The sequence below is a fragment of the Argopecten irradians genome, chromosome 10 (assembly GCF_041381155.1).
Source record: "Argopecten irradians isolate NY chromosome 10, Ai_NY, whole genome shotgun sequence".
Classification (NCBI taxonomy): Eukaryota; Metazoa; Mollusca; class Bivalvia; order Pectinida; family Pectinidae; genus Argopecten; species Argopecten irradians.
In genome coordinates this window covers 6,194,443-6,212,014 of record NC_091143.1, presented here as the reverse complement: position 1 = coordinate 6,212,014, position 17,572 = coordinate 6,194,443, and the positions used below count along the sequence as shown (strand labels likewise).

The following is a 17,572-nucleotide window of genomic DNA, read 5'->3' as shown; positions in this document are numbered from 1 at the left end:
TTGGACATAATGTGAATCAAAGAGATCCTTTTGACACAAGCTATGAATCAACACAAGATAAACTGCAGCTTAATGATATCGTCCAAATTGTTTGTTTGATAAGCATGACTGTCTATATTTTGACACATTTTTCATATGGCATCTTACAAATAATGTTTTGAAAATCACAAATCTCTTTAACAAAGGTTGAAACGAAACAACAACGAGCCTTAAGTTTATTTGAATGAAGGTTTGTTAATGGCTTCTAAGCTGCATGCTACAATAAAAAACATACAAACGAAACATCACATCAATAAAAAGACATGTCTTTTTGTTCCTGCTTAAGAGACATTTCAATGGATATAGCAACTAACGGCAGAGTCCAATGGGTAACTGTGAAGTTAGAACTAACAACTTGAGGTTGTCTTTCTTCGTCTGTTAGAGTCCCGTGAGCTTGTTCTTGTTTAAAACTGGATGACCTACTTAGACATGGGTTTGACAAACTTTGACGAGCAACCCTGCCGATCTTGTTGATTTAATCTATGATTACTAAATTCTTCAAAACTTTCACGCCTTCCAACTAGTGTCGGGCTAATTGTACTAGAAACTAGGAATACACAATCTGTGTAGGAACAGGAAGTCAATCTGGACCATTTGATATGTCACTTCATCGGAAATCAAAACCAACTATTAAAGTAATATCAAGCTTTTAAGAAAATATCGATTATATTCATGTTGATAACAATTTTGAACCTGAAGACGCAAACCGGCCGAGAGCAGCTGATAGGTCTAATCAGCGAGCACAAAGGAATAGCGACATGAACTGCGACAGTCATATTGGTGGGAGTTTTTAGATTGATTTTACTACTTTTATACTTGTATGCCTCCAGGCAAAACGGTGAACATTCCATTAGAGCTTAATTTGGTCATGGATACATGTATGATCATATTGAAGGCATTCGTTTATACAAAATCACATATTAGTTTGAGAATAATTGAAAGCGAGGTTAGAATGAAACATATTTGGCTCTTGTTTATTTCAGTTTGTTTCTCACACGCGAAGCTCAGTGTACAATTTTGCGTTTCTGGTAATTCAGCCTTGTAGGCAATATCAAGTCATACATGTTGTAATATAGTATAGATTATGACCTCAGGGGTTAATTACCAGATACAACAGTCTATGTCCAAAACACCCAATAGGGCATCAAACCTATTAATACTGCATTGTTGTCAGACAAACAGACGGATAATTAAGACCTAAAACACTTGTTAGTTAGATGGGCGTGGTATAATTAAACAAAATTTACGAAGTATTTCGTCAACTGCCGTCAAAGGAGATGGTACATACTTAGTCTGCAGCATTGTTGGGAGCCAGAGGGATGAAGCCAAAAACGGGAGTTATTGAAATCTTTAGCACCGCCAGCATACATGTATTAAGAACTAATTTTGTACAAACGGTGAGCTTGAGCTTCGAGAAGCTGAAAGGATGGTGCCGAGGTGTTGATGAGGTGTTGGTGGATGTGAGTTGTTGGTGGATGCGAGTTGTTTCTTTACTAGAGGAATTAAAGAAATTGCTCGCTAGTATAGGTTTACAGAGTTATTCTTATCTTGTTCATACTTTGTGTCTAGGTATTTAGAAGACGAAGGGACGACTTCAGGATAAGCAGAAAGTAACTGATATCTATTTGTAGCATCCTTGTGCGTATCGAAATATATTGAATAAACAGTGGGCTTGGTCTACAAGGATCAAAGCGAAATAGGAAAAAGCTTATTCTTTTTAATCTATCTTGATCTCTAGAAATGGAAACAAGTGGATCGTGTTGGTCTGCAATATCCTCGGGTAAAAGTTAACCTGGCTCGATCATAAAGTGAATGAGAGGAGAGGACAGGTTCTATATTTGACACACATGTGATGCCGACTTAATGTAGCATTTTCGAGCAGGAAGAGAAATTCAATCAATACCTGTGCATACTTAGGGTTACGAAGTAGGTAAGAGGTACATGTCTTCAGATCCATTTACTCTCATAATACTGGTGTATCCGATGCAATACACTCCTTCGTTTGAAGCTGTATTACATGGCTACCCCATGCTATACAACTTCGCGACGTTACTGCATAAAAAAATTACTACAATGTATTTCCTCGGTCAATTGTCACGTCATTCTCAATAACTATACTGGTTTAAGATAAATAATGCAAAACAGACTTGGCGTTAAAAGTATAAGGCAATTGTCATGTACGAGTACTTGATTCGCAGCTGCGAAATGGTAGGCTATCATAACTGTAAAACTGTTATTAACACATGAGAAAGAAAATACTTTTTCGTGTGCGATATGAAGGATAGGGATATTCCACCCTCCACCCAATGTTGTAAATCCCTCGACAAGCCCTGGATGTTATTACATTAAGTGACCTTCGAGTAGAATATTCCTATCCTTTATATCCATATATGGAAGAGTCTTATAGTATTTACGAGTGACCTCTCGAACTTAGATATTTACTTAATTCCAAGAAATTGCATATTAAGGAGTTATCTTACAGACATTTTACTTCGTGTCCTGTAGGCTATACAACGACAGGATCATCATAATACGATAAAAATATCCAGATATCTAGATATGAGACAAATAGACAACAGGAAGCATGACAATCGATGTGCATATCGTTTAATATACTTGATATATGGTTAAACGATAACAGATTGAGTAGCCTGGGCGACATCTTGGCTGTGACTACCGGAAGTCGTGAACTGTTAAAATTCATCATTTATCCGACTGGTCAGTCGATTCTCTGACATGAAGGCTGTAATGCTCGTGCCACACGTGATCTCTGGGAAGTTTGTCGTCGCCTTTTATTACTGGGCGGAGTTTATTGGCATCCCATCATACCCCATCCATCATGTTAACGTCTGTACCCAATCCAGCCTCCGGTAACAGACGCTCAGCCACTGGATATAGATCAACGACAAACAAGTTAGAGATATGATGGATGATTAAGTAAACGTAACACGACGCTGATTAATTCACATGAAATATGAATAAGTTAGTGGTATAAACATAAAAATGGTCTTAAAGCAAGAAAATATAAATTACACAAAAAATTAGACATTTTGATAGATAACTCGTTATCCTCGTTTGACTCAGTGGAGATAAGAAGCTTTCAAATTTTTATAGACACATTAGGACATTCAACATGAGAATTATATTTGATATTTCACAGTCGTTTTTGTTCAATAAATGTTCATTTTATTGATAGACATTTAGCAAAAGAATTTTATTTGATAGTTCGACGACATTTTCTTCAATAAATCTTTTTTTCACTGATTAATGCAACGATTTCAATACGATATTTTAAAAATTGCAAGTGGGATAATGAATTGTACTGACAAAGCTTACTTCAAATGTTATAATAATTTTTCTATGTCATTGTCATTGTAAAGTCTATCAGTGTATAAATTATGTCTGTGATATTTTGCCAGCCATTTAATTGTTAAAATTACAATAATACTTATGTTTGTCGCGAGAATAGCACTACAGTGCTAATGTTGTATTTGTTTCTGATATGAGATGTAAAATAAAATTTCTTGAATCTTGAATCTTGAAAAGATGTGTAAATCTTATCTAAAATATTATGAATAACAAAATAAAACAAAGAACAGAAATAAAATATCATTGGTTTGTATGTTAAAGCTAGAGCATTTACACATGTAATAATTGTTGCATCACGTACTCGTGAGCATAACGTCATCATTTCTTTGTATTAGTTTGCACACTAACTAATAATCAATAGCTTTATTATCTTCTTTATAGACGACCTAATTAAATGTGTATATCACGATGAAAATCTAGGATTATTGCTCCACTACTGATAACATGGACCATTTGTTCTCGTCAGTAAAACACACATTTACATTGTTTGTAATTCATTTCATAATATAATATTCCAGCTGATGTAAATGCAGTCTGTTTGAAATGCAACATCATAAAATCATAACCGATTGAAAAGCTCACTAGATGTAAACTTAGAATTATTGCAACAGCAACACCATTATAACTACATCATTATAACTAAGCCAGCTACTGTGTATCTTTGTTGTGGTCCGCTCTTGATAACTTCTGGCTCGTTTGACAGAATAAGTAATATTTAATTGTTGCATCAGTCGTGTATCCACAGCAAAAGTAACATAGAGATCAGAAGTTTACATCAAATTGAATACTTATGATACACGCGAATTCTTTCTGTATCCTTCTTTTTTTTTTTTAATGCTATCGTAATTTACGAAATAAGGGAAAATGTTCGAGGCGCATATATGCCATTATATCACAGTCTCTTAGACAAAAAATCACATATTGTTGATATTTTAGTCAAAAATAAGAAATAAATGTATGTCTCCTATCATCCTCTGCATGATATAAACTTAGTGTTTAGGATCGTTTGACAAACGACAAAAAGAACAAATATTTCTCCATAAGGTTGATATCATGTATGTGTATGTAATGATAGCAGTAAGAATTTGACCAGGGCTCAGCAAGATTAAATTGTGATAAACTTTTAAAGAAAGTAGCATCTAACATCGACTTTTTCTTAATCAACCATAACGTTTAGTTTATTTACCGTAAAATGCTAGAACTTGGATAGATACTTTCCCATCTTTATCAATCATATATGTGTAATAATAGAGGTAAATAGTAACTTTACTGGATTTTAACAAATTCTAAAAATCAACTCCTAAGTATAATAACCTGGTCATTATATCTTTAAATCGTTGCCAATACTTTTATATGTCCAGATGGATTATAAGAGTTTCAGTTTAACTGGATGTGAATAACATTGTAAAAAGTTGACTTTAATTTAAATGTTGATGCCACTTTTCTCCCGTCTTTCTTGACTATGTCTTTGAAGACGTGACGAAAACTGCGATTAACTTCTATGTTTAACACCGTAACTCTAATAAGTCCTAGGACATAAAATAACATATTTCAATTGAACAAGAGTTTATATACAAATCTAATGACAATGTACGGAGCCTTACATTGCTGTCTCTTCATGATGATAGTCATCAAGTTTTTCAAGGGAGATCCTATCAATGTTCCTCGGCAGCCTATCTGTCACCGTGAAAGACCTATTTGTGAATGAGGAAGTCTTTTTGCATACTTTTAAAATTGCTATATTTATACAGAAAACATAACTATCACATAATCCGCCAGATGTACTATGACTTTACTCGTGTAATATTTCTGCATATCTCACAAGTGCAATTTGACCTGTAGCGATTTCCATTGGCTGGGAATTCATTGTGACGTCAGTAAACAATGACGCGATGCAGATAAAAATGAATACTCATTTAATAACATTTAATGAACAATGTAAGTAAGTCCTACGCAATGTATAAGTCAATCTAGAGGCATTAAAAAGTCAATCATTACCACATTCACATGATGTATGTTCACACATAGTAATGTACCTCTGTGTCATATAGTCTGAATTTCACTTCGAATCTTACACACATTGTGCTATTTTTTCTCTCGGTTTTCCTTCTCATGACAGTAATACATCGAATATATTCATTCGTAACTCTTCACCCTTTGGACGAATAATTTAGAAGTGAAGACATTAAGTCTCTTATGTACATTTTTTTATACTTATCAGATAACGCTGGTAGAATTAACATTTATGTGAGAAGTAGCAATCAACATATCAAGTACTATAGAAACTAGTACGAATGAAAGTCAAATATCTTTTTCCAGATCCTTCAGTAGTAGAGGAAGACTGTTATTTATCTGTGAACGTCAGAAGCTGAGAGGTTGGCCATCTATCACGAACAAAATCAATAAAGACTACTGACATGCTGATGGAATATCTTAAATCGTAAACCAATTATGTGATAAGATATCACAAAAGAAATAAGATTTAATATCCTAAATCATGTATATCCATTTCAGAATGTGACAAAATTGAATTTAAAACATAAGTATTACATTTGAAAGTATATCAACAAGACATGTGCTCTGTATGTGAAGGCTTTGCACACCACTAAAATGAAATGATCAACATAGTTATCATTCATATTCGTATTCTAATATACTATACCAAACACCAATCAATTATTTGAATAGATACCTAAAACATCCTATATCAAAGCCAACGGAAATATAAATATCAATGACATACGATATCGAATCACAAAGAAAATTGAAAATAATACATTTGTATTTATATACATTCATATTTTAGGATGTATTAATACATGGTTTAAATCTACGTCTCGTAATTCAATATCAGCCCATAGACAGAAAACATATTATCCACACAACATTATCTCAAGAGCCTAATGTGTTCCGGGAAACGTAGTTTATAAATGAAATATTGCAAGGGAGCTTTGCTATATCACATACATTCAAGGGTATTCACGGATGATTTATCAATAGATCAATACAGGCCAATTAATATCTACAAAACGACCTTGGCCAATGTAGTTTGTTCAATGACCGAATCAAGATATATGGCGGAACAATGGAAATCGTTAGTCTTCACAGCACCATCGACCATATATTGCGGAAATATCAAACCTGTGTGTACTTGTAAGTGGTTTGAATGTCTTGGATTACAGAAAATACCACATACAATATCAATCGAACAGTAAACACCTAATTTAAATGGTTTAACTCTGGTATCAAAAAACGTTGTAAGCTTGCACTCAAACATTATCGCGAGGAAATATTAGCGTTGTACTGTAATTATCATAATGACAAGTCAGTTTGGAAGCCTTTGTCATTAAGCTAACTCTAATACGTCTACGTGCAACAATACTATTGTTATCATCCAAAGCCTTAGCCACAGAGACCAAGGTAAATACTAACAAAATGTAGGCTTGTTAAAAGTCATGAAAAACAAAAATCAAAGAGACTATATTTAGGTGAGTTTTGTCTACTTAGTAGACTTCACTGGATCTAGGTGATATTCAAAGACAATCGAGTGTGAATACAAGGAGCCTTGCGACTTATACGGAACCACGAAATAGACTGACTTTATATAATTGCCAAACATGTCAAATTGTTCAAAACTCACAAATTTATGTCTACCAGAAACATCGTGACAATCTTGGGAATATTTGTTTGGTGTGGGACAAATCTGAAAAAAGGTCTTCAGTAAATAAATCATATAAAATAAACTAGATTATAAAAGTTAAATCACCTGAACAATAATTGTGTTTAAATGTGTATACATATCTGTCTAATTAACACAAAAACACATACACATATATTTACACTTGCTAGGCTTGGTCACTATACGCTAATACTAGCCGATTTTGTTTACCATAACTGCATGGTAACATTGAACTTTGAACTTGCGTATGAAAATGTTCTGTGCAACGTAAAAGGACTACTTTTTTTAAAAGAAACACATGGCTTTGTTTACATTTTGACGCAACATTACGTGTATATTGATGTTTTTCATAGAATTTTGGAAAAATGTAAACGATATATGCATGTTTTATATTTATATATGATTCAAACAATTTTTAAATTAACAATTGTATAAAGAAACGGAAAAATATCCCGACCGGGGCCACGTGCTTTCATTTTTTGTTAAAAATGATGGTTGTCTAATGTAAACATTACCTCTGTGCCTATGTTCGTCCTACGATCGAGTCTTTGGGATGGACGGGCGTGAGACCCTCAGATAGAGGTCAGTTATAAACATATCCTCTTGTCTTTGTTCTTTGAGAATTTAATCATGTGTATTATAAAACATGCACCGCTAATAATCCACGTGTTGACAGTTACGCGTCACCACAAAATATATTGTACATATCCATCGAACACAAGTGAATTTGTTTCATCTATCGATGGCGATATGGATCTAAGGGTAGATTATATAATCACATGGCTCCCAAGGATGTAATATCGTCAGGTCAGACGACATCTCAAACACATTGAACTACTTGAAAATCGGTGTTTTAGCCAACTTCGGCAAACTCAAGTGTGTAAGCGTGCGTCAGCTTCGCCTCGCTGCACAATAACGGTCACAGAGTTCACACATGTGGCCGTGTACAAATTCTTTATGTTATTACGCTATATATTAACTTTTAGCAAAATTGAATATATATTTAAAGTTCTGATCTGATTAAATAAAATTATCTCTGAAATTTACTTTGTTTGTCATGTTTATTTTACACACTAAAATATTGAACTTTTTTGTCTTCGCGGATGAATAATTCTACCTTACGTGAAGCGTCATCATTCGCTGTTCAATTGAGTAAGCTCCTCCCACTTTTGACCGACTTTTATTGAATAATTACGTCACTTTCAAATGACGATTTTATTGCATAAAATATAAATATAAAGTCGTGTGAGTGTAAATATAGGGATTGGATTTCGTTTTTATGTTAACCATGCTTGTATGGAGCAATTCCTCTAAGAATATATTCAATATGGGGCGCTAACGCGCCCCATAGAATATATTCTTAGAGGAATTGCTCCATACAAGCATGGTTAACATAAAAACGAAATCCAATCCCTATGTAAAATACTTTTTTTTTTTTACATTTGATGTATGTGTATTCAGTACTTCATTCCATATCATAGTATATAGTGGAATGGGGTTTTTGCGGAACCTTATTTATTATTTCTAATATTTTTATCTTTAAAGTAGAATTAGAGGCTCAAACTTTTCAATGGTGGCATTGGTGTCAAGTAAGTCACTGTAGTAACCGCCTACAAATTTAAGTTCTTCTTCTCCTGTTTTTGATAGGGAAAACAATGCCATTTATCATCGGTGTGTCATCTTACAACACTCAGATGAATCAGTATGTTCATGACGTGAACAATCGAACTCCTAGATGTTCCTTCTGACCCCACATATCAGATTGTGATTTCCACTTCAAAACTCTTGACAACGTGCCGATTCTCCATAAAACAAGTTAAGCAGGTCTCTAATGAGCTAAACGACAAAAATGTGCGTGTGTGAAGTGCAGCACTATGTAATACTAATTAGCATTTACGTGCGCCTTCATGTTACAACCAATCCGTGAAGATCAACTGACTTTTGAAAACAAACTGCATGTCAGCTATCAAAGGAATGTCGATTGGATGACAACCCGGACAATGAGGGATGAGGGACTGGTACAGATATATAGAGGGAGGTAGACACAATGATGCAAGCTGTTTGTTAATTAGGCGGTTATTACTGCCTGTCGAAGTTGTCAGAGGGAATCAGAGATATACGGATAACTAGATTAGACTCACTCCGACTAAAGTGTCGCTGACAATTCTCCCGGACGATCGATAAGGATTTCACCACTACAGTAGGAAGTGTAGAGCCGGAAATCACTTATATATTACTCTTTCTGCATCGACATATCATTTAATCCTTTTTATCTTGACAGCTGTGGTTATTGAGATCGATATTCAGAGGAACCTTCGACTTATTCAATTTACTCGAGATAGTGTAATATACTGTATTTACACAAAAGTTTATCCAAAGCTTTTCATAATAAAGCTCCGTATACCATTAAGAGTTCTTCGTCGCTAATTCAAACTTACTTTATGTTATTAGAATAATTTTCAAATATATGACCTGTATCGTTATTTGAGGAAATTTTAAACTGTTAGGATTAACTTGAATATATCTTTATGTTATGCAGTTAAAACACAAAATTTTCAGAATGGAAGTTTGAATAAATTAAAATGATAAAAAAGAACGTCCTTAAATACATTAAAACACTAGCAAACAACTCTGCATAAATACTTTTCTAGGATTTCCAATGTCAAATGTTTTAAAAGACCACTTTACCTCTGTCCCGTGGGTGGACATAGATGGACATGTTGGACTCTAAAACCGTTTAGCTATATGTAATGAGAGTACATTCTGATTTTCCATAACACGAACACAAATATCAAAATTAAATCTAATTATTCAATCTACTTTTCATGACTTTGTAAAATTTCATTTTTACAAGCCAAGCGGAGACTGTCTGCAATATTGCAGCTCAAAAGACGTTTAGACAGAAAATTGTGTCATCTTCGAAAGGTATAGAAGGCCGGGTACGACATTTTAAGCCAATGGAAGTACTTGTTACATACAAGATTGAATTATAAATGTGAATGTCTACTCCCTTATTGAATGAGGCATTCATATATTAAATTGAAACTTGAGAAATTTTACTTGAATGAATGATAATGATATATTTTTGTTTGTGTGATCTACTCATCATTATTCTCATTGTCCTCTTCCAGACGTACATTGTTCAATGATATGAAAATAACGTATGCTCTTGACATACTTAAAAAATCAGTATTCCTATTGAAAACTGCTAAGTTCAATATATTGGCGATTGTTCCTGGGATAACCCATTCATAACTAATTGGGCGAAAGGAAACTACCATAAAAATAGTATTGACTTGATTACAGATATCATCATGCGTTAATAATATCCACTTCATATGATAACGTCTGATTCCTTCACAACAGTTATAAGCTAGAGATTGTAATGCTTTCTAGGATTCTTCACTGCTTGAATTGCTCATCGGTTCCAGTCGGTCGGCCAGTTAACGATATGAAAGTCCATAGGGTCGGCAGATATTTGGCTTTGGCGATGATCGCGATGAGGAATGGTGATCGAAATACATAAACCATCAACACTAATATGGACGATCACCCCCAAAGGAAAATTAGTTTTGATGCTTCCAAAGAGGCACTTCCGTCATTTGAGAATAGTCCTTACATATGATGAATGTCGTCACTTTTTGTGACAGAAGATCTAAAATATACAACGCGGTTCACCCACACAAATATTGTGATGCCTTAATTTGTCCATTATTGTTGTAAAGTATTAATACCGAGTTTGATAATACCAAGACATCGTACAAAATCTTAAAGCTTCTACTTCTTAAAACGTTTTAAAGTTTAAAATAGAAAACTGACAGCGTTCATGATAAAATAAGCTAGGATTAATAAAATCTTACATGGGTCTGTCAAGTGGACAGGAATATCTCAATCCGAGTGAAAAGAAATGGCTTGTCAACTGGAAGATATGGAGCCCATATAGGTCTGACATAGTCCAGTTGCCACTTTACAAGACTTTTATACAGAGGAATACATGACTTAATATTCATAAATTGAAAACTTCGTCTTATATTAGACCAGTGCCATATGCAAAAATATATGTCCAAAGTCACTAGATATCATAGGGATTGTGTGACAATATATTTATTGATAAAAATATTGCGATATTTTTATATAAACATTTTGAAGTAGGTAGCAACATTTTTTAAGTGGCATTACATTACGAATTTTGTCGAGTATGTTCAATATTGGTTGAAAATAAAGTCGCAAAGTCATTTTTGTAAGCAGTGAAATAAAAAAGATATATTTTCTACAGTTCTGTTGTTTTCTTTCACTTTATGTTTGATTAATATGTACTCGTATTAACACGATTCTCTCTTGATCGTAAGGACATTACAGATAGTGAGTCCTCCTGTAGACACACATTGTGTGTTTGATAACGGGTCTTTAGTAGAACCCCCAGAGGGATAGATCGTCCCTGCTCAGGCATTGGACAGCATGGATCACATAATGCTTGGTGTTTGTGAGTCCCACTTGGTCTATGATGTTTTATGTGACGATTCGGTAGTTGTTCTTGTGGCGTGAGTTTTATCACCTCACTGTTCGCCACTGAAATACATTGACTTCAAATAGCATATGTTGACAGTACTATAGTTGTGCTTCATCGTTGCTAGGTGACTTTTCTCCACGCATCAATAAGTGTCTCTTCCTTTCTTCCCATACGGGATACAGTAATAGGCTGAACAAATTTTAGAATGCATGCAAAGAATTATCTGTTTGTAAAGTTTAAAGTTCAACCAAGCCTTAACAAGTTGAGAGTTAGTGATACAAATATATCAAAGAGTGTCAATTTATTTAGCACCAGACACAAGGAAGTGAATGTCACAGATACATTAAAAGTGGGACAGACTGTATACATGTACAGGAAACAGATTTGTTTCAGGGTCCTTGAAAAAGTTCAAGGAAAGTAAATTGTAGTAAAGTACACCACAGGGACACTGTCACCGACAGCACACAAGAAAGTAATGGACTGCACATCAAACGAATCGTATTGACACCTCGACTGTGGTCACATTGTCTAAACGAGAATATAACGGTGGAACAGCAAGCCAAATAATGTGTAAAATCACATACTTCAGAGGCTTAGAAAGAAAATCCTATGTTTTTTTAATCATATGACGATGCTTAGTGCCAAAATGACATTGGTTTCGCTCAAACAAATCCGCGACACATTAATTGATTTAAAGTTGAGTTAGCAAAAATAGTTTGAGTATTTATCGATTATGTTGCAATTGCCTCGGGGTCAGCAGGGCTTTAAATACTGCTGTTTGTTCAGATGAAACACACGAACAAGGAAATATTGGAGTACAATCATTCTTAGAAATTACGTAGACGCAACTCTTAAGTACAGTTTGGAATATGAACCATTGTCGTCCCTACCACTAAGGACCAGAGTGTCACAAGGGTATCTGCACCTTCAGTAGTAAATGTCCATATTTCCATATAAGATAATAATAAGATGTTGGTAGAATCGTAGTAAAATTGTAGGTATCCAAAGACTAAATTGGTACGAGGTAGGAAGAACAATGTGATTTATCTGAAACATAAACAGCATTTTGGTTTACACATGCTCTTCAGATAGTTGAGCTTGAACTAACCAATCCCAAATATACTTACTGACATCGACAATAGGTGCTAGATCACCACACACTGTAGTTTATGTAGTATTACATACACAGGATTTATCTTTTTGAAGTAACAAACTTTGCTTTTTAGATAAAAAATGATTTGTTTTCTTTGCGAAGTCAAACAATGGATGTCTCGTTATCATTCTCCTATTGCAACCTGGTCAGACTGTCATGTGACGTTAAGGTTTATAAACAGCACACTACGTCGTTTACTCTATAGTATGCATAATATGGTTATGGCAAATTCGTAGTAGTGGTCGAAATGAAAACATGTTATATTTAGAATTGATAGCGTCTTATAATTAAAAACAAACTGATAGAAATAATAAATCCGTATTTACCATTTTATATCGAATTCTCCATCGATAAATCAAACCTTATTACGTAAGCTGAAAACGATACGAAAACGAAAATAGTATTTTCTACTTAATCTGAATCCTGGTAGAATGGGAATATATATGTAAGCGCAGGACGAATCGAATTTGGAGACGGTTGACCGCCATTGAATGCATATACCAATAAATTGAATTCCAAAACCTTTGAAGGGAGGAATGTGAAGTGCAGTGGCAGCGCTTTGAAGCCCATTTCTTTATTCCCAGCTGAGTACTTGTTCTTGATTACGGAACATTTGCAATCTTTATAAGCCCAGCCATTCGTGATAGTCGACATTTAAATGATACTCAGTCTATTAAGCTAATCGGCATTTTCTATCGTGTGTCCAGTAATATGCTTTCATGTTCATCAAAACGAATTTGATAAAATCATCAGTGACTTCTTTTTGGTTTTACTTTTCATATTTTCGTTGTATTAACTGTAATAATTGTTAGGTATCTAACCATAAAACTTTCATAGAAATCTAAGATATGGTGGATCTAAAGAGGAATCAGGGAAGGAGGTTCACTAGATAATTTAATCTAGACTGACGCATTAAATAAACAGTTTAGCTATAAGGAATTTGTTGGTCTGGAAACTTCGTTGATCAGCGAAGATACTGCCATGTGTATTTTAAACTAAAATAATATAGATAATTTACATTGTGTAATCTACCTTGCAATATTTAGCCATGTGAAGGTACTGATGATTAATTGAAAAGAAATGACGCGGAATTGAAATGAGCCGCCACCGACCGTCGCCCCGTTGTTATACGGGTACCATACGCTGATCACAGAGGTCATTAAAATGCCACGAGGGCAATTATATGTACTGTTTCCTCCATTATTCATGCCAACGTTTAAAAAGTTGAAAACCGAAAGCCATCGTTTTCATATTATCATGTTATAAATACTATTTTCTATGACAATATGCGAGACAATGTAATGACATTGCATCAAAAATAATTCATTCGGGCTTGTTACATTATGAAACAGCCTGAGGGAGTCCAGCAGCCTCTACCCTCACAGAATGAACGAAAACGTTAAACTGAAGGTTTTTGTAAACGTTAATCGCAAAGAATTAGGGCTGCATAGACTTAGTAAAATCTTGCATATACTATATTTTGACTCCCTACCCTTGATGTTAATTACTTTGAAGACCTAAATCATCAAACACTTTATTCATTCTGTTCAAAGATTTTCACTGTGTTCATTCATTTATAACACAACAAAATAGTCGCCATATCCGATTTATTCATTAGGGACAGCCACTACAACTATAATCCAAAATTTCAACAAGTCTATCAACCTCAGATATGTGGTTAGAAATGTGTATCGCTCACAAATTGCTATCTTGAGTGAAGTGCCCGATGGGAGTGCCCGAATGAAGAATGTGTGTGATATATTTGACGCATTTTAATAATAAACGACATACTCATGTACACCTTCCTTTAAACAATCTTCTACATGCTATACTCCTCCTAAAACAATCCGCCTACCTAGTATAATCCTCCTAAAACAATCGCCTTCTTGATATACTCCCCATAAAAACAATCTCCTACCTGGTATATTCCTCCTAAAACAATCGCCTACCTGATATACTCCTCCTAAAACAATATCCTACCATATACTCTCCTAAAACAATCCGCCTACCTGGTATACTCCTCCTAAAACAATATCCTACCTGATATACTCCTCCTAAAACAATATCCTACCTGGTATATAACTCCTCCTAAAACAATATCCTACCTGGTATATACTCCTCCTAAAACAATATCCTACCTTGCATATACTCCTCCATAAAAACAATATCCTACCTGGTATATACTCCTCCTAAAACAATATCCTACCTGGTATACTCCTACCTAAAACAATATTCTACCTGGTATACTTCTCCTAAAACAAATATCCTAACCTGGTATATCTCCTACTTAAACAATATCCTACCTAATATGCGCCTTCTAAAACAATCGCCTACCTGATATACTCCTCCTAAAACAATATCCTACCTGATATACTCCTCCTAAAACAATCGCCTACCTGGTATACACCCCTCACTAAAACAATATCCTACCTGGTATACTCCTCCTAAAACAATCGCCTACCTGGTAAAACCTCCTTAAACAACCGCATACCTGATATATTCCTCCTAAAACAATAGCCTACCTAATATACTCCTCCTAAAACAATCGCCTACCTGATATACTCCTCCTAAAACAATCGCCTACTTGGTAACTCCTCCTAAAACAACCGCATACTGATATACTCCTCCTAAAACAATCGACTACTTGGTAACTCCTCCTAAAACAAACGACTACCTGATATACTCCTCCTAAAACAATCGCCTACCTTTTATGCGCGCTCCTAAAACAATCGCCTACCCTGGTTATACTCCTCCTAAAACAATCGCCTACTTGGTAACTCCTCCTAAAACAATCGCCTACCTGATATACTCCTCCTAAAACAATATCCTACCTGATATACTCCTCCTAAAAACAATATCGCCTACCTGGATATATACTCCTCCTAAAACAATATCCTACCTTGCATATACTCCTCCTAAAACAATATCCTACCTGGTATATACTCCTCCTAAAACAATATCCTACCTGGTATAATCCTCCTAAAACAATATCCTACCTTGCATATACTCCTCCTAAAACAATTATACCTACCTGGTATATACTCCTCCTAAAACAATATCCTACCTGGTATACTTCTCCTAAAACAATATATCCTAACTTGTAACTCCTCCTTAAACAATATCCTACCTAATATGCGCCTTCTAAAACAATCGCCTACCTGATATACTCCTCCTAAAACAATCGCCTACCTGATATACTCCTCCTAAAACAATCGCCTACCTGGTATTTACACCTCCTAAAACAATATCCTACCTGGTATACTCCTCCTATAAACAATCGCCTACTTGGTAAACTCCTCCTTAAACAACCGCATACCTGATATTCTCCTCCTAAAACAATCGCCTTCCCTCATATACTCCTCCTAAAACAATCGCCTACCTGATATACTCCTCCTAAAATAATCGCCTACCTGGCAACTCCTCCTAAAACAACCGCATACCTGATTATATACTCCTCCTAAAACAATCGCCTACTGGGTAACTCCTCCTAAAACAATCGCCTACCTAATATGCGGCACCTAAAACAATCGCCTACCTGATATACTCCTCCTTAAACAATCGCCTACCTGAAATACTCTCCAAATACTCCTCCTAAAACAATCGCCCTACCTGCCTACCTAATATACTCCTCCTAAAACTAAATATAATCCTCCTAAAACAATCGCCTACACTGGTACCTATATATCCTCCTAAAACAATCGCTCTACCTGATATACTCCTCCTAAAACAATCGCCTACCTGGTATACTCCTCCTAAAACAATCGACCTACCTGGTATAACTTCCTCCTAAAACAATCGCCTACCTGATAATATACCTATATCAACAATCGCCTACCTGATATACTCCTCCTAAAACAATGCCTACCTGTAAAAACAATCGTCCCCTACCTGGTATACTCCTCCTAAAACAATATCCTACCTTGGTATACTCCTCCTAAAACTATCCTAAACATATCGCCTATCAAACAATTAATGGGGCTCCTCCTAAAAAACAACGCCCTATACCTGTATATACTCCTCACTAAAACAATCGACCTACCTTGGTATACTCCTCCTAAAACAATATACTACCTGGTATACTCCTCATAAAACAATTATCCTACCTAATATTACTTCCTCCTAAATACAATCCCTACCTGGACTATACTCCTCCTAAAACAATCGCCTACTTGGTAACATCCTCCTAAAAATATTCGCCTAACGCTAATATGCGGCTCGTAATACAAACGCCTACCTGGTATAAGCTCCTAAAACAATATCAATCGAAAACTATCGTACCTGGTACTAAACTCCTCCATAAAACAATATCCATACCTGGCATATACTCCTCCTAAAACAATATCCTAACCTGGTATACTCCTCCTTAAAACAATATCCTCTACCTAATTTGGATACTCCTCCTAAACAATATCCTACCTGGTATACTCCTCACCTAAAACAATCGACCATACTTGGTAACTCCTCCTAAACAATCCGCCTACCTAATATGCCGCTCCCGTAAAACAATCGACCTACCTGGTATACTACCTCCCTAAAACAATATCGACTACCTGATATACTCCTCCTAAAACAATATCGCCTACCTGGTAATATATCGCCTCCATAAAACAATTATCCTACCTGGTTGATACTCCTACTATAAACAATCGCCTACTTGGTAACACCTCCTCTAAACAATCATCCGCATACCTTATATGCTCTGTTTATAAAACAATCGCCTACCTGGGGTATACTCCTCCTAAAACAATATCCTACCTGATATACTCCATACGTTTAAACAATACTCCCTACGTGGTAACTCCTCCTAAAACAATTCGGCAAT

The 17,572-nt window shown here is 35.2% G+C and overlaps 1 protein-coding gene across 1 annotated transcript in view; it reads right to left on the bottom strand.

Moving 5' to 3' along the window:
- Positions 1-2,862: 2,862 nt before the first annotated feature.
- The window catches only part of LOC138334057 (neuronal acetylcholine receptor subunit alpha-10-like), a 59,935-nt gene continuing 45,225 nt past the window's right edge, over positions 2,863-17,572 (bottom strand). The window contains exon 8 of the mRNA XM_069282772.1: positions 2,863-2,927. Coding sequence (XP_069138873.1) covers positions 2,863-2,927 — 65 coding nt within the window. The remainder of the gene's footprint in view (positions 2,928-17,572) is intronic.